This window comes from Furipterus horrens, unplaced genomic scaffold (genome assembly GCF_987537825.1).
Source record: "Furipterus horrens unplaced genomic scaffold, mFurHor1.1.pri manual_scaffold_2, whole genome shotgun sequence".
Lineage (NCBI taxonomy): Eukaryota > Metazoa > Chordata > Mammalia > Chiroptera > Furipteridae > Furipterus > Furipterus horrens.
In genome coordinates this window covers 31,871,025-31,894,445 of record NW_028327172.1, presented here as the reverse complement: position 1 = coordinate 31,894,445, position 23,421 = coordinate 31,871,025, and the positions used below count along the sequence as shown (strand labels likewise).

Here is a 23,421-nt window from a genome sequence, read left to right as displayed (position 1 = left end):
CACCAAGACCTTAGAAAGCTTCAACCTCTGTTTCCTTCTTCCCATTCTAATTGCTCCAGGATTGAATTTTGACTTTTTTTCACCCCAAGAAATGAAACCCTTATTACTGTTTTAAAATAGTCAGTGTTTGTTCTAATGTATTCTTATAATCACCAATGTTTTTGCTCACTTTCCCATATCACATCTCGTATCCTTCATTTCTCAAATATATTCTTTTAAAAAGATAAATGATTTTTATTAAAAAATGCCAAGTATAAAGAGAAAAAAAATGCCCTGACTGTTGTGGCTCAGTAGGTTGGGCGTCGTCTCACAAACCAAAAGGTCACCCTTTTGATTCCTAGTCAGGGCACATGCCTGGGTTGTAGGTTCAGTCCCCTATCAGAGGTCAAACAATAGGTAACTGACGGATGTTTCTCACATCAACGTTTCTCTCCTTCTGTTTCTTCCTCCCAACCTCTTACTCTAAAAAAACAAAACAAAACAAATCTTTTTAAAAAGGAAAAAAATCTCTTTTGTTTTCCCATAGAGTATTTCTCTGAGATAACACCAGCACTGCTCAAAACAGAGGCCCAGAGAGGATCCGGAAGCTACCTCACATAGAACTGGTTTTCATATATCTGTCCTATATGCACAAGTCAGCAATGCCTCTCCCCCATCACCCATGGAACCCATTCCACTTGGGTAAGCAGGCAGGAGCTGTAGCAGCTGTCTTGCCTGAATCCTATCACACTAAGAACAGAGCAAATGTTGTAGCCCTCCCCGAAAACATCCCCAAGCCAGATGAGGAAAAGGAGGAAAGAAATCTATGGCAGCAGCTGTGGAAGCTTGGAGCTGAAAGGGAACAAAATAAATAAATACATACATACATAATGTTGACCTCTAGGTTAGAATGCACATCTTAAAAAAGAAAAAGAATAAGAAAAAAGGAAGAAAGAAAGGTAAAATACCTTACAGACTAAATTAAAAAAAATTATATTAATATAATCCTTTTGTATACTACCATACAAACTGTATACACATTTAGTTTTCTGTTGATTTGCATTGTTTGTACATTTTTGGTGTGTGAGTCTTGGCTTTGAAACAGTTAAGTAAAAACAAAAACAAAAAACAAGCAAACAAAAAACCCAGAACTAGGGCAGGTGGCTCAGCGATTGGCCCTGTTGCCTCTTCCAATAAAGGATGGGAAAGGAGGGACAGCAGGAGAGTAAAATAGGGAACCCAGCCCAGGATGATTTTGGGGGAAGCTGTAGGTAAAGAGGCAAGCTCAAATATTTTTCCCAGCACAGCTGCAGTCCCCACAGAAGGCACTCAGAAGTGAACTGCCCAGAATGTCAGTGGGTTTTACAGAACATGTTTTTTCTCCTTAAATTGTCAGGAAGTGAAGAGGTGACAGGGACTTAAAATGTTACTCGTCCTACTGCATCCCAACCCATGTTCTCCCAGCCGGATCCATGGTTGCACTCAGGAGAACTTGTGGTGAAGGGAACAGTCCAGGGCCAGTTTCTTTTGCAGTCCCCCCACCCCCAGGGATTTTGCAGAGTCCAGCAAGGCTGGCTGGACACCTATGAGGAGAGACCATCCACAAGGAATTGAGGTGGGGAGAGGAGTTTCTTCCTCACTGTCAAAGGCATCCTCCCAGGACCTGGGGTCTGGAATGAGTGGTAATTGTTCCTACATCAAGGGTTGTCCTGCTTAGTGAGAAGTGTCACCGGTACAGAAGCTTCCTCTCCCTGGACCATCTGATAGGAAGGAAGGACCCGATGGAAAAGCTGTTTTTTGCTGGGCCCTGGAGACAGGCTGTGAGAGATGGATCTCAGCTGCTTTCTGGGCAGGAGGACACCCTGCATCGACAGATGATACTTGATTTCTCAAAGGATGGCCGACATGATGGTCTGAGGGCCAGGCACCATCTAATGAGATGCTGACACCCAGAAGAGATCGTCTGCCTAAAGAAAAGTTGGCCCCTGATGATCTCATCGTGCTCAAAAGGAGTATCTCCACAGATCATGTGGCATAGAGCAGGATCCCCAGGACCAGACAGCCCCCGACCTGCCTGGTAGCGACGGAAGCAAATCCACATACACTTGGGTCCCACCCAAGTCCATGTAAACGGTGTCCTTGACCAGCGTCCCTGAGCTCTTCGCGGTTGAGGCCGATGAGGAAGTTCAGATCCCGGTGGAGCACCCAACAGTTGTGGCGGTGCCGCTCACCCTCCTGCATCTGCCAGAGAAGCGGCCGTCCAGCTCCTCCTGCAGGGCCCCCCTTTCCGAGATTAAGTCGAAGAAGTCTTGCACCGGCTCGGGCCTCTCCAGGATCAGGACGAGACCGCCGTGCCTCTCGAACCAGTCCAGGAGCCTAATGACGCGGGGAAGCCCAAGTTCACCCTCTTTAGCAGGAACCACTTCCGTGGGCGCTCAGGTTCCATTGCGCAGCTCTACCCATAGGAAATCCGGTGCTTCTCCACGTGCTTGAGGGCCTCTGCGAGTTGTCCGCAACCCTGATACCTAAGCAGAGGGAATCCAAGCCACTGCTGACTAATAGCGGGCCCAACTGGTCCTGGGACTCCAGGGGCTCTTTTTCCTTGCCTGGCACCAGCTTGGTGGCGTGCAGGTCTTTCCAGGGCACTGAGCACACAGGGGCCAGCAAGTTGATTGGGCAGGAACATCCCAACCTCCAGGGACTGTGTCTGGAACAGCTGCAGCAGGAGCTGGGGCTGGGGCTGAGGCTGGGGCTGCGGCCGGCGCTGAATGCTGAGCGCAGGTGGAGGAAAACTGGGTGCACTGCCAGGGCTGGCAGCTGGCTGCCCCACTAGCGGGGTGGGCGGCTGGTGGGACCTGTGCATTTAAGGCCATGGCACAGAAGGCTTGTAGCTGCTGCTGCTGCTGCTCCTGGTGCCGCTGGCGCAGCCACTTGGAAAAAGAACTCATGGACACCGTCAACAGTGTGGTGATTGCTGGGGGCAGTGCGGGGTGTAAGGCGACTAAAGAGTAATGGAAAAAAGTACAATAAAGATTAAATTAAATAGTCTTCAGATTTTTTTTCCTTGAGAGTCTGCAGGTGTTAAGTGCTCCAGCTTTTCTCTGCCTGAAAATGTCATAGTTTTTTGTTCATTTTTAAAAAGATGTTCTTTTTCAGATACAGCTTTCTACTGAGACCGCTCCTTTCCTCCTGCGCATTGAAGATTCACTGTCTTTGCTGCCAATGTTACTGTTGTGAGATTGGCCAACAGTCAAGTTTCCACTCACTTTTTATTTTCAAGAGCTTTCCTTTTCCTCTGGTGTGGTGCACCTCCACCATTATGTGTGTAGTGGCTCTTCTTTTCTTTTTAAAGATTTTATTTATTTTTAGAGAGAGGGAAAGGAAGGGACAAAGAGAGGGAGAGACACATCAACGTTCCAGAGAAAGAGATTGGTTTGCCTCTCTCACGCTGCCAACTGCAGAACGGGCCTGCAACCCAGGTATGTGCCATGGCTGGGAATCGAACCAGCGACCCTTCGGTTCACAAGCTGGCCTTCAATCCACTGAGTTATATCAATCAGGGCTATAGTGGCTCTTTTTTTCATATTATGTTTGGGGCTTGTGAAGTTTCCTGGATTTCAGGGTTACTGTGATTTAATAATTTTTGATAATTTTCTGCTCTGATCTCTCAAAATTTTGCCCAGTAGTTAGAAACAGAAACCCTGGAGCCAGCTTGCTTGGCATCTCTATGTGACCTTAGACAAACACGGTAACTCCTCTGTGTTTGTTTTCTCATACTTAAAACGGGAATGTCATTATTGCCTACTTTAGAGATTTGTTGTAAAGATTAATGAGTTAATTATATAATAATGGGATGGCCAAAAAGTTCCTTCGTTTTTTTGTTCAGTTTTCTTTTTTTCCTGTGAGATGGCTCTAGACGTGCTTAGTTCTCTTTAAGTTCAGTGGACACAATTTTTTTTAGATTGTATTGTGACAGCTGTCATATCAATATGCATTAAAAAAGCTTAGCAAAATTGGTGATTTTTTTGTAGCCATTTAAATATTGAAGAAAAAAAAAGAAATGCTCAATATTTTAGGCATATTGTACTTTATTATTTAAAGGAAGGCAAAAATGCAAACAATGATTTGTGCATTGTATGGAGTAGGTGCCGTGACTGATTGAACATGTCAAAAGTGGTTTGCAAAGTTTTGTGGTGCAGATTTCTTGCTGGACGATGCTCCATAGTTGGGTAGACATGACATGACATGATTTGGGAACAATCAATGTCATACCCTGCAGGAGATAGCCAACATACTCAAAATATCCAAATCAATAAAGTCATGGGTGAAAATGAAAAATGTGTCTTTTATTTATGGAAAAATGTAAGTGAACTTTTTGGCTAACCAAATAGTTTAAAACAGGGACAAATAGTAATTACTGTACACTGGTTAACTCTTATGGTGATTTGTATTGTTCTTTCTTTCTGGAACTTTATTCAACATGTTACAGTTTCTTTTGTTTAAGTGTATTTTACTGATTATGCTGTTACAGTTGTCCCAATTTTTTTTTTCCTTTGTCTGACTCTGCCTGGTGCCCTCCTTCCTTCAGCAATCCCTCCCTCCTTAGTTCATGTCCATGGATTGTGCATGTAAGTTCTTTGTACTTACCTACAACTGTGAGCCTGGGAAGCAATGCCAAGCAATGTGAGTTCACACTGAGGCTTTAAAACTCAAGAATAAAGTATAACATAGAGTGGAAATTCACTGTGGCCTAAATCCATATTTTGTTTTTGTTTGTTTAATTATCACAGTAGTATAAATTCATGTGTATAATTTTTCCCAAGTGATAGAGAAGTATATAAATGGTAACAGTCTCCTCAAAACCCATTCTCCAGAGGACACCCATTCTTATTTATTTTATTATTAGCCCTGAACCCTAAATTTACAATGATGTTTTTAATTTTTTTTTTAAATGATTTAATGTGTTTTATTGATTAAATTATTACATTTGTGCCAATTTCCCTTCCCTCTGCTCCCCTCCACCCGGTGGCCCCCCTCCCTCCAGTTGTCCCCCCCTTTTAGATTATGTCCATTAGTTGTGCATACAGTTCCTCCCAACCTCTCTCCGTCTATTCCATTCCCTCCTACCTTGATCCCCAATTCCTATATCATCTCCCTCCCTTTCCCCATTCCCCCTCCCTGTTGACCTCCCCCCAATATGCTTCCCGTACCCACAGTTCCTCTTTCCCTCTCGTTGCCTATTTAGTTTGCCTTTGTTTCATCTCCCTAGCTTCTGTTTTTTTTTTTTTTTAAACCAGTCCCTTTAACATCTCATATAACAGTGGTTTGGATCTAATGAACTCTTTCAGTTTTATTTTGTCCTGGAAACACTTTCTCTGTCCTTCTATTCTGAATGACAATTTCGCTGGATAGAGTATTCGTGGTTGTAGGTTTTGGATTTTCATTACTTTGAATATTTCTTGCCAGTCTCTTCTTGCTTGTAGGGTTTCCCTTGAGAAGTCAGCTGATAGTCTAATTGGGACCCCTTTGTACATAATTATTTTCTTCTCTCTTGCTGCTTTTAAGATTCTCTCTTTATCTTTAATTTTTGACATTTTGATTATAATGTGTCTTGGAGTGGTTCTCCCTGGGTCCAGTCTCTTGGGAACTCTCCTTGCTTCCTGGACCTGCAGGTCTATTCCCTTTCCCAAGTCTGGGAAGTTCTCCTTTATTATATTTTCACTCAATTTTTCAAGTTCTAGTTCATCTTCCTCATTCTCTGGCAAACCAATGATTCTTATGTTGGGCCTTTTATAGCTGTCCCAGAGGTTTCTGATCCTCTCATTGTTGCTTGCCATTTCCTCTCGCTGCATTGATTGACTGCTTGTTCCTTCTCCATATTCCAGTTTGTTGAAATGAACTCTGGATTTTATTTCCTTTCCTTCTATCTCGTATGCGGTTTTGTTCCTTTCGTTATGAAAGTTTTTCGCTTCTTTCATATCTTTTTCCTGCTCTTTTGTGAATTCTGTAAGCCACCTGATAACAATGGCCCAGAACTGAGCCTCTGACAGGTTTCTTATCTGTTCATCTGTCAGGTTCTCTATCTGCTGCCTGGTGAGTTGTGTTACCGGTATTTCTAAAGTTGCCTGCCTCATTTTGACAGATGCTTTTTGTTTTCTTGGGCTGGCTGTGGGGGCAGTGCTTGCGTACGCGTCACAAATTAGCGACCGGCGCCTGCTTGTCCGCGACCTATTTTGCAGCCCTGTGGTGCTTTCTGTGGGGGCGGGGGTCCAAGATGGATTCACACAGTTATTCAGCTAGGAGACCGGGATCCGTCCTCCCGCCCCCCTGGGCCCCCCAGCTCCGGAGTCGCGCACCGCCAGGGACTTGGCCACCGGGACTCCTCGCCGGGGTCGCGCACCGCCAGGGACTTGGCCACCGGGACTCCTCGCCGGGGTCGCGCACGCCAGGGACTTGGCCACCGGGACTCCTCGCCGGGGTCGCGCACCGCCAGGGGCTTGGCCACCGGGACTCCTCGCCGCCCGCCGCTCCGGGTGCGACCGCAAACAGCACTGCCCACTTTAACTCTTACCTGCCCAAATGGCACCGTTGGTTTATAACTTCATATGTTGGACTTCCGTGTAGTTTTATTTTCTGGAATTTCTAGTTATCCTTTGTTTTGAAGTAGTTGTATTCCTGTATAGTTGTAGAGGGAGACCTAGCGTGTCCGTCTAAGCCTCCATCTTGGCCGGAAGTCGATGTTTTTAATTTATAAGCATTAAGAAGTGGGTGAGTTCACTTCCCTTATTAAACATAAGTTCAGCTTACATAACTATTCTTCTTCTTCCCTCTTTTTAAAAAAATTTATTTATTTTTAAAGTATATTTTATTAATTATGTTGTTACAATAGTTCCAATTTTTTCCCCTTTACTCCCCTCCACCCAGTAGCCACCGTCCCCCAGCAACCTCACCCCTTTTAGTGCATGTCCATGGGTCATGCATATAAGTTCCTTGGCTTCACCCTTTCCTATATTAGTTTTTAAGTTAGTTAATTAATTAATTATAACAAAAAATAACAATTCCACCCTCTCAGACTTGAGACCCTTTATAATCTTATGAAGGACAATGTCTGAAGGCCTCATACTCCTCTAGCTGCTTCCAGCTGGACATGGTCGTCGTCCTTCCTCCCCTTGGGTCCAGAAATCCCTAATAAGAGTAGGAGTTAGTTCTTTGACAAGATAAACAAAATCGACAAGCCTTTAACTAGGCTCATCAAGAAAAAAAGAGAGAGGACCCAAATAAATAAAATCAGAAATAAAAGAGGAGAATCACAATTGATACCATAGAAATACAAAGGATTGTAAGAAATTATTATGAACAACTGTATCACAAGAAATTTGACAACCTAGATGAAATGGACAAATTTCTGGAAACATATAATCTCCCAAAACTGAATCAAGAAGAAGCAGGAAGCTTGGACAGACCAATAATAACTAATGAAATTGAAGCAGTAATCAAAAACTCCCGGCACACAAAAACCCTGTATTGGATGGCTTCACAGGTGAATTTTACAAAACATAGGAAAAAACTAACTCCTATCCTTCTCAAACTATTCAAAAAAATCCAAGAAGAGAAAAGACTCCCAAATTCTTTCTATGAAGCCAATATTACCCTAATTCCAAAACCAGGTAAAGACACAACAAAGAAAGAAAACTACAGGCCAATATCTCAGATGAATATAGATGCTAAAATCCTCAACAAAATATTGGCAAACCGGATCCAGCAACACATTAGAAAGATCATACACCATGATCAAGTGGGATCATCTCAGGGATGCAAGGATGGTTTAATATTCACAAATCAATAAATGTAATACATCACATAAACAAAATGAAAGACAAAAACCACATGATCATATCAATAGATGCAGAAAAAGCATTTGGTAAAGTACAACACCCATTTATGATGAAAACTCTCAGCCAAATGGGAATAGAAGGAGCACACCTCAACATAATAAAGGCCATATATGAGAAACCTGAAGCCAACATCATACTCAATGGGCAAAAACTGAAAGCATTCCCCTTGAGGTCAGGAACAAGATAAGGATGTCCACTCTCTCCACTCCTATGCAACATAGTCTTGGAAGTTCTAGCTACAGCAATGAGAAAAGAAAGAGAAATAAATGACATCCAAATTGGAAAAGAGGAAGTATAACTGTCATTATTTGCAGACAACATGATAGTGTACATAGAAAACCCTATAAGGTCCATGAAAAAAAACTACTTGACCTAATAAGTGAATTTGGCAAAATAGCAGAGTACAAAGTCAATATTCAAAAATTGAAGGCATTTCTGTACACCAACAATAAAATATCAGAGATGGAAACTAGAGGAAAAATCCCATTTATCATAGCAATAAGATAAATAAAGTACCTATGAATAAACTTAACCAAGGAGGTAAAAGACCTGTACTTGGAAAACTACATAACACTGAAGAAAGAAATTAAGGAAGATGCAAATAAATGGAAGTATATACCATGTTCATGGAAGAGAAGAATCAACATCATTAAAATGTCCATACTTCCCAAAGCAATTTATAAATTCAATGCAATCTCTATTAAAATACCAATGATATATTTCATAGACCTAGAACAAATACGTCAAAATTTTATATGGAGCCAAAAAAGAGCCCAAATAGCCACAACAATCTTGAGGAAGAAGAACACAGTAGAAGGAATCACAATACCTGATATCAAACTATACTACAAGGCCATGTTAATCAAAACAGTCTGGTACTGGCATAAGAACAGACATATAGATCAATGGAACAGAATAGAGAGCCCAGAAATAAACCCAGGTATATATGGTCAACTAATATTTGACAAAGGGGGAAGGAACATAAAGTGGAGTGAAAAAAGCCTCTTCATCAAATGGTGTTGGGAGAACTGGACAGGGACATGCAAACAAATGAAACTAGGTCACCAGCTTACACCATACACCAGAATAAACTCAAGTTGGAACAAAGACTTAAATGCAAGTCGTGACACCATAAAAGTCCTAGAGGAAAACATAGGCAGGAAAATTTCAGATATCCTGCATAGCAACATTTTCACTGATATATCTCCTAATGCAAGGGAAATAAAGGAAAGAATAAAGTAATGGGACTACATCGAACTAAAGAGTTTCTTCTCAGCAAAAGAAAACATCAGCAAGATGAAAAGGGAACCAACCATATGGGAAAATATATTTTTCAATGATACCTCTGACAAGGGATTGATCTCTAAAATATATAAAGAACTTATACAACTCAACACCAAGAAGACAGACAACCCAATGAAAAAATGGGCAAAGGACCTGAACAAACACTTCTCCAAAGAGGACATACAGAGGGTCCATAGACAAATGAAAAAATGCTCAACATCACTAGCCATCAGAGAGATGCAAATACAAACCACAATGAGATACCACTTTACATCAGTCAGAACGGCCATTGTCAACAAGTCAACAAACAACTTGTGCTGGTGAGGATGTAGAGAAAAGGGAACCCTGGTGCACTGCTGGTGGGAATGCAGACTGGTGCAGCCACTATGGAAAACAGTATGGAATTACCTCAAAAAATTAAAAATGTACTGCCCTTTGAACCAGCAATTCCATTGCTAGGATTATCCGAAGAATACTGAAACACCAATTCAAAAGAACCTATGCACCCCTATGTTCATAGCAGCACTATTTATAATAGCCAAGTGCTGGAACAACCTAAGTGCCCATCTGTAGATGAGTGGATCAAAAAAGTGTGGTAAATCTACACAATGGAGTACTATGTAGCATACAGAAAGAAGGAACTTCTACCATTTGCAGCAACATGGATGAAACTAGAGAGATTTATGCTTAGCGAAATAAGCCAGGCAATGAAAGAAAAATACCTTATGCTATCACCTATTACGGGAAACTAATGAACAACACAAACAAATGAGCAAAATTGAACCAGAGGTATGTAAACAAGGAGTAGACTAACAGTGTCAAGGGGGGAAGGGGGTGGGAGAGAAGAGGATAAGAAGGTGAAGGGTCTAGTCAAAGAACATGTACAAATGACCCATGGGCATGAACAACTGGGTGTGGACTGACTGTGGGAGAAGGGGTTGGCAGGTCGCAGGGAGGCAATAGGAAAAAAATGGGACAACTGTAATAGAAAAACAAACAAATTTTTAATGGGGGAAAAAAGAAAATATAAAGAATGGAAATGCAATTTTTTTTTCAGATTTAATGTGTTTTATTGATTAAAATATTACATTTGTGCCAATTTCCCTTCCCTCTGCTCCCCTCCACCCGGTGGCCCCCCTCCCTCCAGTTGTCCCCCCCTTTTAGATTATGTCCATTAGTTGTGCATACAGTTCCTCCCAACCTCTCTCCGTCTATTCCATTCCCTCCTACCTTGATCCCCAATTCCTATATCATCTCCCTCCCTCTCCCCACTCCCCCTCCCTGTTGACCTCCCCCCACTATGCTTCCCTTACCCACAGTTCCTTTTCCACTCTCGTTGCCTGTTTCGTTTGCCTTTGTTTCATCTCCCTAGCTCCTGTTTTTTAAACCAGTCCCTTTAACATCTCATATAACAGTGGTTTGGATCTAATGAACTCTTTCAGTTTTATTTTGTCCTGGAAACACTTTCTCTGTCCTTCTATTCTGAATGACAATTTCGCTGGATAGAGTATTCGTGGTTGTAGGTTTTGGATTTTCATTACTTTGAATATTTCTTGCCAGTCCCTTCTTGCCTGTAGGGTTTCCCTTGAGAAGTCAGCTGATAGTCTAATTGGGACCCCTTTGTACATAATTCTTTTCTTCTCTCTTGCTGCTTTTAAGATTCTCTCTTTATCTTTAATTTTTGACATTTTGATTATAATGTGTCTTGGAGTGGTTCTCCCTGGGTCCAGTCTCTTGGGAACTCTCCTTGCTTCCTGGACCTGCAAGTCTATTCCCTTCCCCAAGTCTGGGAAGTTCTCCTTTATTATATTTTCACTCAATTTTTCAAGTTCTAGTTCATCTTCCTCATTCTCTGGCAAACCAATGATTCTTATGTTGGGCCTTTTATAGCTGTCCCAGAGGTTTCTGATCCTCTCATTGTTGCTTCCTATTTCCTCTCGCTGCATTGGTTGACTGCTTGTTCCTTCTCCATATTCCAGTTTGTTGAAATGAACTCTGGATTCCTCACCATCTGTCTCGTATGTGGTTTTGTTCCTTTCGTTATGAAAGTTTTTCGCTTCTTTCATATCTTTTTCCTGCTCTTTTGTGAATTCTGTAAGCCACCTGATAACAATGGCCCAGAACTGAGCCTCTGACAGGTTTCTTATCTGTTCATCTGTCAGGTTCTCTATCTGCTGCCTGGTGAGCTGCATCACCGGGATCTCTATATTTGTCTGCCACATTTTGACAGATGCGTTTTGTTTTCCTGGGCCGGCTGTCCGGGGCGGTGCCTGTGTACGCGTCACAAATTAGCGACCGGCGCCTGTCTGCGACCTATTTCGCAGCCCTGTGGTGCTTTCTGTGGGGGCGGGGGTCCAAGATGGATTCACACAGTTATTCAGCTAGGAGACCAGGATCCGTCCTCCCGCCCCCCTGGGCCTCACTGTTCAAGGCGATGCTGCGGCTGCTCTCCCCAGCGCCGGAGTCGCGCACGCCAGGGGCTTGATTGGAGTCGCGCCCGCCAGGGGCTTGATTGCCTCCGGGATTTTTCGCCGCCCGCCCGCCGCTCCGCAAACAGCTTTGCCTTCTTTAACTCTTACCTGCCCAAATGGCACCGCTGGTTTATAACTTCATATGTTGGGCTTCCGTGTAGTTTTATTTTCTGGAATTTCTAGTTATCCTTTGTTTTGAAGTAGTTGTATTCCTCTATAGTTGTAGAGGGAGACCTAGCGTGTCCGTCTAAGCCTCCATCTTGGCCGGAAGTCTGGAAATGCAATTTTAATGAATATTAGAAGGACAGGGATTTTCCTTCACACTGTATATTTTTCTCCCTACCTGATCCCTCTAGAATTTGACATTCTGAAGAAATAAGTAATGACATGAGATTCTTTGCATAAAACCAATAAGACCAGTTGTTAATAGAGGTTTTGTTGATGAAGACTTTGACTGGAATGTCATGCCCAAAGGAGACATGCTTGGGCTCTGGTTGTTACCAAAAAGCCCCAAGGAACTGGGATTGACTTTAAAAGGTAATAAAAGCTCTCAAGAAAAAAGACCTGCTACCTTGTTTGGTCGTGTGGTCCACGGCAATCTCTCCAGGTAAGTAACGCAGGTTGCTTTCCTGAAAGATGGCTAGAAGGGACTGTAAGGCACAATGGAAAACCCAAAGGACTTGGAAAAGATAGCTGTTTACAGACAAGGCTGAATGGCAGGTATGTGGCTCAGCTTCTGTGCCCTGAAGGGCAGACTGAAGGTCACCCTAAATGTTCCTTGTATAAGTTCCTGCAAAACAGACTTAAAGATCATAAGTGATCATTTGCTGCTCTTGTTGTGTTTATGCAAACAAACAGGATAAATTAAAAATGGACTTAATGCAGTTTTTTTAATGACAAGGAGGGTAATCTTAACGAGAAAAATTGTGATTCAAGGTAAATCACAATGCTCAGTGATAGACTATAAGTAGTGCAGCTAACTGCTTTAAAGTTTGTTTTCATTTGAAAGTTAAACTAGGTCTGTGACATCATCAAAGATGCTTAATTTACAGGCAGGAAGAATGTCAAATGCCTTGCAACTGGTTGTCTTTCCAATAAAACAGTCTTACAGATTTAGAGACTGGTTTGTGGGCTATGTTGTGTAAATTAACATGTGTGTTCTGTTTTCATAGAGCATAAGCCTATAATCTCATTACCTGAGTGATTGTGGGTACGTATAGGCCTCAGTTAATCTTGTCTACACTGCTGCCTCCTGAGACTCAATGGTTTGGCTGAACTAAGTGGCTGAGTTCATGAAGAAAGGGGTGGACTGTGGGCTTCACTTTAAAACTGGTTTCTCTTTTCTATCATAAAGGCTTGGACAGAAAGGGCCCAGAGGTCTGAGAGGAAGGAAACCTAAAACATTCCCCTCAGCCGAAACTAAGTATAGTGGGCAAAAGGGTTCTGGGCAGGTGTGATGCGCCTGGCACACCTTCCTCCAAAGAAGCCCTTTTTTTTCCCTAATGTGGGACATTGAAAAATTAATCCCTGTGTTTTGTCATCTAGTGGTTATGGATTGAATGATGCCTTTTAACCCTGTTGCCAAATCTGTTACCCCCAGAATACAACAGGGATGTCAGCCTGTTAAACCAAGCACATTGTTGTCTGGGAACAGCCAACTGACCTGGAGTCTGCACGATCCTTCCCCATGTGGGAAGGCCACCCTCCCCTCCACACCCCCACTCTTATTAGGAACTTCTGGACCCAAGGGTAGATAGGACAATGACCATGTCCAGCTTGAAGCAGCTAGAGGAACATGAGACCTTCACCCATTGTCCTTTATAAGATTTTAAAGGGTCTTAAGTCTGAGAGGGGAGGATTATTATTTTTTATTGTTATAAAACGTTGATTAATTAATTAATTATTTTAAAAAAGAATGATATAGGAAAGGGTGAAGCCAGAGAACTTGTATGCACAACCCTTGTGCATGGCCTGAGGGTGGGGAGGGTGCTGGGCAGAGGGGAGCAAAAGGGAAAATATTGTAACTATTGTAACAATATATTCAATAAAATATACTTTAAAATGATATAATACTATAGATATTACATTTTGAAAGAGGTAGGAGAGCACATGCAGAATTTAAATATGAGATTTCTGACAACTGGTTACCAAGTCTTAAACCATCATCTACATCAAACCTATAAATAATTAGAATTGAATTTTTATGTGAGGCATCAAACATTGAGTTTAATTAAAAGATGAACCATCTCTCCTGCACCCAATGTGGTATTTTGCAGGCAAAACAATTTTAGTCCAGAAGAAGATGCAGTCTTTTGTTTCTCCATCCCCGCCCCCCCTCGCCATTGTCCTTGTTCCACCTGTTTGTTATTTCTAGCTGTGGTATCTCACCCTGTAGGGTTGGGCATATCTCAGTCAGTGTCAGGAGGGCAGGAATTTCCTTTTTTGCTCATCCTGCTTGGGTGACCTTGCTGGCTACATCTGGACTTGACAGTATTGTAGAGTTGAGTCCAATCCATTCTTGAAAATGTACACGAACCTCTGTCAGTTCAAGGCCATGGAAGACATTGCTCATTGCTCACCAACTTCAGCCTATATCCTTCTTAAGGGGGATCTAGCAACCATCACCATATATTGGCAGTGTCTCAGGAAATGAAACTTATTTGCATACTGATCACCATTATCTCATTTTTTAATTAATCAAGAAAAAATTTAATCCTCATCTGGGGTTATTTTTTCATTGCTTTTAGAGAGAGAGGAAAGGGAGTGAGTAGAAAGAGAGAGAGAGATAAAGAAATATTGGTATGAGAGAGAAACGTTGATTGATTGCCTCTCGTACACACTCCCACTGGGGGACAGTACCCACAACCTAGGTGTGTGCCCTGACCAGGAATTAAACCCCCAATGTTTCCATGTATGGGATGATGCTCCAACCAACAGAGCCACACCTGCAAAGACTTGACCACCATTTTCTAAACAACCTTTGTACTTTTATTAACAATGCCACACTGAATTGCCTCTTCTCCCAGTTTCATTTGTCCAGTTTCATTTGTCCAGTTTCTGTTCATCTTTCCTTGCCTGTTTGAAAATGTTGGTGTGGCTGGGCAAAGTGACACAGGGTGCTTGCTTGGTAAATTGTAGAGGCTTCTGTTCAAATTCCAAGTCTTAAGAAGCCTTTCATGATCCACTTGCAATGACATACACACTTAGTAATGAGACCTTCTCCCTCTCCACTTCCACCTCTATATTTGTATACTGGAAGGATTCAGAACTAATTTACTAATATGATAGGCATGTGTAAGGAGAACTCTTTCACACTCTATTACAAGCTTTTGGAGAAATGGAACCAAATTTCATCTATTTTTATAACATTGACAGTATGGGTGCCAATACATATTTTACTATCACACTGAAAGAGCATCAGGTAACCTCTCTGAATTCCAGGTAGCTGCAAAATATAGGTTCAGGTGAGAAGAGTATATGCTCATTATTATAGTCAGGTGTAAACACACAAACTTCTGAGGCTGCCTGACTTGCAACAGAGGTTACCTCCAGTCACCATCTCTGGTAATGTCAAACCCTACCACCTTATTCTGAAAATTGGTACCTGACCACAAATGGCATATGATTCAGACCAGGACAATCTCATAATCTCACTATCTGCTTCGATTGCCTAGACTGGGTTTTGTGACCCAGGATTCTGATGGAATCTGCATGAGACTCTGGGTTCCCTGACTCCAGGTCCAGTACTTCAAATCTAGCACTGGCAAGTTCTGTACTCCTGCATATGCCAGGATTTCTGGATGCTCGAGTAGGTTGGGTGGAGACAGGACTTCCTCTGCTGGAACAAAGGGTTTGGAAACAGGTAGTGGGCCAATGCCTGTGATCTAAGCACCTGCAGGCACTCTTCTTGAAAAGTGTTTCCATGAATTGTGTGTTGGTTGATGTCAGAGTGCAGCCAGCATGACGAGGAATTCCACCAACATCAAAATAACCAGTTTCCCAGGTGAAACCCAACAGTCTTTGTTCAAAAGTGAGATGAACTTTCCCTGTAGGATTCCTCAGATCTGTATGACTGAAAGAATCATAAGATCACAGGGCTGAATCTCCTAAGAACCCTCAGTCTAAGTTGGTGGCATCACATCAAAGCACCCTGCCTGGTGCACAGGCCACATGCTCTGTCTTTCTGTCTTCTCCCACCACCCTTCAGTCCAGCTGAGGAAGCCCTTACCTACAGCCAAGTTCCACTTCTGCATTTGGAAATGAAAGAGTGCATGTAGAATACTACATCAGTCAAGTGTAAACAGGGAAGAGCGTTGAATCAAGTGTCAGGCAACCTAGTTCTGATGGATATATATAGTTCTAAAAAGTGAAAACTGTAGCTAGTATCATTTTTCATAGCTACCTGTAGGTCGCCTGAGCACTCAGCCTTCATTTGTGAGTTCCCCTCTCTGAGTGTAAATATGTGGGGCAGCCTCACTGTGAAGACAGCCCTCTGTGTTGTCACACATTGTCATAGTGGGCCCTCCCAGTCTGCCTGAGTTCTCTGAGGAATGAGTAGCCGGTGTCAGAGAATAGTCCAGAGTCCTGTAATAACCCTCAGTTTCTCAGTGCCCTGACATGAGAATGAAAGTATCTGATGTTTCCAGCCCTGCTCCTCATGGCGACTGGCTGTAAAACTCACTGAAAGTCACAATCAGAAAATTATTACAATCCTTGAGGCTTACAGAGTGCTCCAAAGACTAATATCTGTGTGTTAATAATAAATTGTTCCCAAGATTTCTCTAGTTTAAAATAAACCCTGTGGTTACAATGGCCAAGTTGGAATTGGTAGGACATAGTTCTAAACTCTGCACTGGTTGAGGTGAGAACTGTAAACAATTCATCATTTCTCAAAGGTAAAGGCCATGGTTTTCTTTACTACAACAACCCAAGGCCAACTTGTCACTGCGCTGCGGACAATTGCCACCAGAGGACTTTTCATAAGCCTAATTTCCGGGACTATTCTTATGCAGGGAGAGACTATCTCTAAGGATACAATTTTCCCAAGAACCCAAAGAGATTAGTGGTAGGTGAACTTGTTTATTCCAACTTTATACTCCTAGAAGGCCTTCAATCACAAGACTAAACATTAATTGTAAGAGATTAGATAGTTTGAGAAATACAAGGAATCAATTTTTTCTCTCTGATCAGGTAGAAAACAACTGTGAAAAAGGGTTTATGGTTTTGAACAGGGATTGTTTCCATTGCAATGAAAATTGTAAGTAAAATGCATTCAATAAAGATATTCATAGGACGATTACATAAGAAATTTATTGGTAATGTCCAAAAAGCTGGAGAGGTATAACTTTTAGAGTAATGCCCTTTCTGAGAAAAACTGGAAACCCAGATTTAAAATAACCTACTTGAAGCATTGGGGAATAACTGAAGCATTCTGAGGCATGAGGCTGAGAGAAGATTAGATAATTTCCAAGCCTGGTGGGGTAGCATTGAGTCTCATTCCACTTCTGACCGACCAGGGCAGAGGCTCTCCATCACTGCCCCAGTCTGCTCCCCGACATCTCCAGGGCTTCCTCCGTGTTCATCCGCCTCAGGAGTGTCCTGCAGAGCCCTCTGGAGAACCTGCCTCAGGGTCTGACGCCGCTTCCACCATCGCTGCCTAAAGGAGCCAACGAAGAAGTAAATGATGGGGTTGGCGCAGCTGTTGACACCGGACAGAATATAAACAGTCAGGGAAATATAAATGAGAACATCAAAATCTTTTAGAAACTTCTTTATGAAGAATCCGCGAATGCCGAAGGGCAGGCCACAGAGGAGGAAGACCAGCACCGTGAGCACGACAGTCACATAGAGCCTGGTCGGCTGCACCCGCTGGGAGCCACACAGTAGTCTGGTCAGCAGCACCAGGCTGGACCCAGAGAGAAGCACAAATAGCAAAATCAGCCAAGCAGCAATGATGAAATCGAATACTTGACACAAAAACGGACTTAAATCCCTACCCAGGAAGCAACTGATCCCTCTTAAGGTGCTCAGCAGCAGAGACAGCGCCCAGAGCAGGGCACACATGACAGTGGACATGTGTCTGGGGCGGCGGCAGCGGTACCAGATCGGCAACAGAACACAGAGGCAGCGCTCTGTGCTGATGGCACTGAGAAAGCTCAGGCCTGCAAGGTAGGCAAAGATTGACACAGTTTTGAAAAAGTAGGGCATGGATTTGAAGATGGAATAGGAGTACATGAGTATACACAGGGAATTCACAAACTGGCAGCAGAGGAAGATGAAGTCAGCTCCCGCCAGGTTGAGGATGTAGACGGAGAAGGTGTTCCTCCTTGTGCGAAAGCCCAGGAGCCAGAGCACAACAGCATTGCCTGCCAGCCCCACCAGGGAAATGACGACTGTCAGTGAATTCTGGATTATGATCTTCACTGGAGGAAGGGGCTGTTGACTTCTACTTGTTGATGTGAGTTCTGTGGTCCAGGCTGTGACAGCTGGATCCATGCTCAGAAACCCTCCACTGGTGCCACTGGAACAGAAACAAGATTTCAGCACCTAGTGCATGATCACTGAGTCTCTAGGCCACCCTGCTATATCAGAATTACTGTGTGTGTTACAGAGGAGGGGAATGAAGGCCTGCAGAGATTGAGATCCAAAAGGCTTCACAGCCTTGGAGTCCTGGAACCAGGATTTAAATTTAGTTCACACTGACTCTAAAACTTGGGCTCTTTTGTATTGCTACATATATGCTACTGACATGGGAACATTTTATGATCCAAATGCCTCCAGTCACAGTCCTGGGCCATATTGTGTTTGCACAACTATGTGCATGTCAATAAGATTCTGATCTCAGCATTACTTGTGCCCTGGGACTGGGCATGACTTCTGGGCTATCTCAGTGATCGAGAGTGGTCCATCCACCACAGAGAAAGGAGACCATGATTTAGGGTCATGCAGGGATTGCAACATTCTGCTATGAGGGGTGTGATTATGGCCTGGTCACTTTGGCTAGAAATGTCCTATTGTGTCAGTTTTATGTGGATAGGACTTAGTTATGTCCTGTCCAATGGTGTTTCCCCAGGGCCTAGTTGGATGTGGGGACTCAGATTAAGACACTCTTCAAATGAGGTTCTTTCTAGAGCAATCAAATTAATATATAAAACTACTTATCAATAACAGAATACTCCAACCTTACAAAATACATTCTATTCTCAAGGAATTTATGATGATAGTGAGAACTTATCCCCCCCCACCCCCCCAAAAAGTGATACCAGATAGAGAGGTGTTTAAGAGTCAAACAAACAAACTGAGGAGATACAATGTGAAATTGATCACTCTCACTAGAGAGAGAGAGAGAGTCCAAGGAAAACCAACTGTAGAGAGTCTAGAAGAAGAAATGGATTTTCTCCTTTTGCCATCAGATCTCATTCCCATCTTCTGTACCCTCCTCTGCATCCCAGGAGGAGACATGTGTGCTTTTGTAATGGGCTCCCTCTCCCTCTGTCTCCTGGCTGCTCTCAGGAAAGAGAGACACTGACAGATGATTGGAGGGCAGGAGGAGGGTGTTGGGGATTTTAACTCCCTGGCTCTCTGCTGTCAGGCTGTCAGCTGGCCATGCCGGTGTTACTCTATCTAAGGACATGGTCCCAGTCTGGCCCTTTCCTACTGTCATAGTCACAACCACACCTATTGCCACAGCTTCCCTAAATTGGGGTAACTTCTTCTCTTCCCCCTTTAAGCTCTGCAATGATAGCAGCTCCTTATTATGACGTGTCTTGATGGGCTTAAACATCCTTTATCCATTTCCCTTAGCCCTGCCCGCAATTTGTACACAGTTCCTTTGTTAACTCTCTTCAATTACCCTATTAGTTTGTGCCCTGTGTTGTTTTGCTGGGACAAGCCAGACACAAATGTATAACAAACAAACAACTCATTGAACAGCAAGCTAATCTATGAAACCTGAGGTGTTTAACCACAATTTAGGTTTGGAAACATTGTCACAGAAGCAGAGGGGACCTGGTTGGCCCCATGTGGATCTCCCACAGTCTATGTTCCAGGCACCCCAAGAGTCTCTGAGGGAGCTTCCTATCTCTGGACTTTTGCTGTGGGGACCTTTGCTTCCTACATGTGCCACCCAAGGTGCAATTGTGAGCATATGGACTCAGAGGGACAAAACAATGCTGCCTTTATAAGAAGACAATTCTCAGCTGACTCTTACCTTAGCACCATCTTCTACTGGAAGACAGAGAGTAGAAAAGGAAGGGCTCCCAGGGAGTGCTGAAAACCAGAGAATGTGCTTCCAGCTTCTAGATAGGAGGTGCCTACAGGAGCAGGAGTGAAGCCTGAAGAGCAGGAGAGGCTTATCAAGATGCTGGACAGCCCCGTGATTTCCTGCCCCAAGGGCACTGGCAAATGAGGTTCCGGAGAAGTGATGCAAGGGCATCACGAGATGTTTCTCATTTGTCTGAGTCCAGTGACTTCTCTCTTCTTCTCTTCATCTTACCCAATCCAGTGCCCCTCCCTGTGAAGACTGCGTGTCCTGGAGCCTGTTGCTGCCCACTGTGAGCCTGTGCAGGAAGCCCACTCACCAGGCAGTGTGAGCTCCATAGCTGTGAAGGGATTGCTTAGCATTGTGGGCCCTGCATGGACTGGCTCCTCTGATCTTTTTTATTTACTCACAGAAGTAATGCATTCACACTTGTTTATTTCAGAGGACACCAGAGTGTGTAAAATGAAATGTAAAGCCTCTCCTAATCTTGTTCTTCAATGGCATCTGATGTTTACAGTTTCTATTTTTAACTCTTTGCATAATAAAACTACATTTCTAGTTTTGAATTATCAATATCAACAACTGTGTATACTGTGGTTCCTTATAAAAAGTAGGGAATTTAACACTCAACATACACACCACACACTGAAATTTGTTAGCTAGATTACTTTCAGATGATCTGGGGATGACCATTATTTTCAACCTTAGCACCGATGACTCCGATGACTTCCATTCCTATGCCCAAACATGTAGACAAATAGAGTTATGGCATTTCCTTTAAAATCTTAACTATGGTTTAAGCCTATGTTTTTTGGAACAGTGATGTGGGACTACCTGAGGGTGTGAGGAGGGGCTGAGTGGAAGGGGACAAAAAAGGACAATTGAGGCATCTGTAATAACATAAATAATGAAATATAATTTAAAAACTTAACTATGAAGCATTTAAAACAATTAGCAAAAGTTACCCACTCATTTCTGCACTTACAAAACTCTTCTGTGTGCCTGTGCTGTGCCAAGCACTGTTCTAGGCAGGCCAGATGCAGGGATGAATTACACACAGCACTATGCCCCTACATTCAAAACTTGCGGGGTGAGCTAACCCAGGGAGTGAGTGTTGCTGGAGAAGAGCTTGGAGACTTAGCATTAGGGCCTCTACCTTGCAGACAGACCCCTGGAAGAAGACGAAGACCCAGCCAATGCAGTTCTGAGAAGCAGATATTGAAGGAGTGGGTAAAGGAGGGGGCATAGTATCCTGAAACTGAACCGAGAAACTGATCGGAGAAGATGGGAGTAAGCAATAGCCTCAATCTGACTTGGGAGACTGAGGAAGATGTAGACTAATAAGGAAGATGTAGACTAAGAGTGAAATTCGGGGTGTGCAGTACAAAGTCTTTTCTGATCATGACAGGTGTGGGTCCAGTGGATGGGGGGGGGCGGCTGGAAGATTGAAAAAGCAGGTTGAGGAAAGAATTGCAGGTTGTGTGATATTCCTCCTGGAAAATCCCAATCAACTGACAATTACCACAGTGAAAGACAGCTCAGAAAAACAGCTGAGAACAAAATTACTCTATAGAAATCAAAAGCTTTCTCCTATATGAAAAAAAAAATTACACAATAAAATTAATCTAACCACTTCTGGAGAAATCAGAAATCAATGAAGACTGACCAGCCCTAGCAGATATTAGAGGCTGTTCTAAAGAAACAGTGTAAAGAGCAATGTTGTGTTACTGTGAAAACAGGTGGAGAGATAACTAGCAAGTCACAGAAATAAAACATAAATCCATACGGAATTCAGTCTCTTACACATTGTTAAATTTTAAATGGTCTGTATATTTAAATATGTATAAGGATGTCATATAGAATTGGAAAGGTAAGGGGTTATATTTTGTAACCATGACACAAAACTCAAAAGTCATAAATAAAAGTATTGATTAAAATACCATTAAAAAATAAAAATATTGTTATGAATTAGGTCATCAACAAGTCAAAAGAGAAAATAAATACTTACAATGCATATTTAAACAAAACCCTAATGCATGTGCCTAAATGTTTACATATTCGTAATTAAAAATAGGTATTTATATATCTGCAACCAGTTATCTAGAAAGAACCCTAACAACATATAATAATGGGACCAACTTGGTTCTTAGATAATCCTTGTGTCTTAAAATGACAAAAGAGTGTTAAAACATACAATGGCAAACAGCAATTGCAGCTCCATTGAGAGGGGTGTGGGGAGAGCTAGAGAAAGGTAAATGGGGGATAAATGATGATGGAAGGAGATGTGACTTTGGGTGTTCAACACACGCTACAGTAGAGAGATGATGTATTATGGAAGTGTACACCTGAACCCTCTATAATTTTTATAATCAATGTCACCCCCAATAAAGTCGATAAAAAGAAAACAACGAACCAACCAAAGAAACCCCAAACCAGCCCATAGTTACAAAATAAGTACGTCCTGGGCATGCAACTTAAAAAATGGTGACTACAGTTAGTAATACTGTTTTGTGTATTTGGAAGTGGCTAAGGGAGTGTATCTTAAATGCTCTCCTCACAAGAAAAAAATGTATCTATATGTGGTGATAGATGTCAAGTAGACGTATTGTGGAATTTAATTTGCAATATATACAAATGTGGAATCATTATGTTGTACACCTGAAAGTAATATAATGTTAAATGTCAAATATATCTCAATAAAAATCAGGCAAAATCATAATCCAAATATACAAGAATAAAGAATCTCCATTCAGACATTTTCATCTTAATATTTTCCTTTTTTAGTTTAAATTATATTTTACTATTTATGCTGTTACCATTGTCCCAATTTTTCCCCCATTGCCTCTTCACCCAGCCTCTCTGCTCCCTCGGACAATCCCCACAATGTTGTCCATGTTCATGAGTCATGCATATATTTTCCTTGGCTACTATATTCCCTCCACTGTGCTTTATATCTCCATAACCGTTCTTTAAAAAAAAAAAAAAACACTTTTCTTTATTGATTATTAAATTTTGTGATTACACAAAGTGGTTTCTCCTTGAAATTAAAAATACTTGTGTTCCTCTCTGTCTCTCAGTTTCTTCATCTTCTTAAAGCAGACCTTTTAGCATTTCTTGCAATGCTGTTTTAGTGGAGATGTATATTTTTAGCACTCCTTTGTCTGGGAAACTCCTTATTTCACCTTCCTTTTTTGGGGGGGCATCCCAGGATATAATTTATTTTTCACATGACATTATTAATTTTAAAGTATATTTTATTGGTTATGTTGTTACAGTTGTCCTAATTTCTTTTTCCTTTGCTCCTCTCTTTCCAGTACCCGCCTTCCCTCCAACAATCTCACCCACCTTAATTCATGTCCATGGATCATGCATATAAGTTCTTTGGCTTCACCCTTTCCTATATTATTCTTAATTTCCCCCTGTCTATTTTGTACCAACTAATTATGCTTCTTAGTCACTGCACCATTTCCCCATTTCTCCCCCTCCCCCCTCCCAGCTGGTAACCCTCAAATGATCCTCATAACTAAGATTG

General features: G+C 42.4%; 1 protein-coding gene and 1 pseudogene across 2 annotated transcripts; both read right to left on the bottom strand.

Moving 5' to 3' along the window:
• Positions 1 to 1,676: 1,676 nt before the first annotated feature.
• On the bottom strand, positions 1,677 to 2,927 carry LOC150018088 (serine/threonine-protein kinase pim-1 pseudogene; annotated as a pseudogene).
• A 14,021-nt stretch (positions 2,928 to 16,948) lies between these two features.
• Positions 16,949 to 19,862, bottom strand: LOC150018087 (mas-related G protein-coupled receptor member X2-like). Of its 2 annotated transcripts, XM_090267629.1 has the most exons (3): positions 19,839 to 19,862; positions 17,889 to 18,149; positions 16,949 to 17,285 (listed from the first exon to the last, which is right to left on the bottom strand). In XM_090267629.1, exons 1-3 carry the CDS (start codon positions 19,847 to 19,849, stop codon positions 17,123 to 17,125), a joined length of 435 nt encoding a protein of 144 aa, XP_090123755.1. In that variant the 5' UTR covers positions 19,850 to 19,862; the 3' UTR covers positions 16,949 to 17,122. The 2 variants fall into 2 exon arrangements, with proteins under 2 accessions (XP_090123755.1, XP_090123752.1); XM_090267626.1 differs by having other exon boundaries at positions 16,949 to 18,149.
• Between the last annotated feature and the right edge of the window lie 3,559 nt (positions 19,863 to 23,421).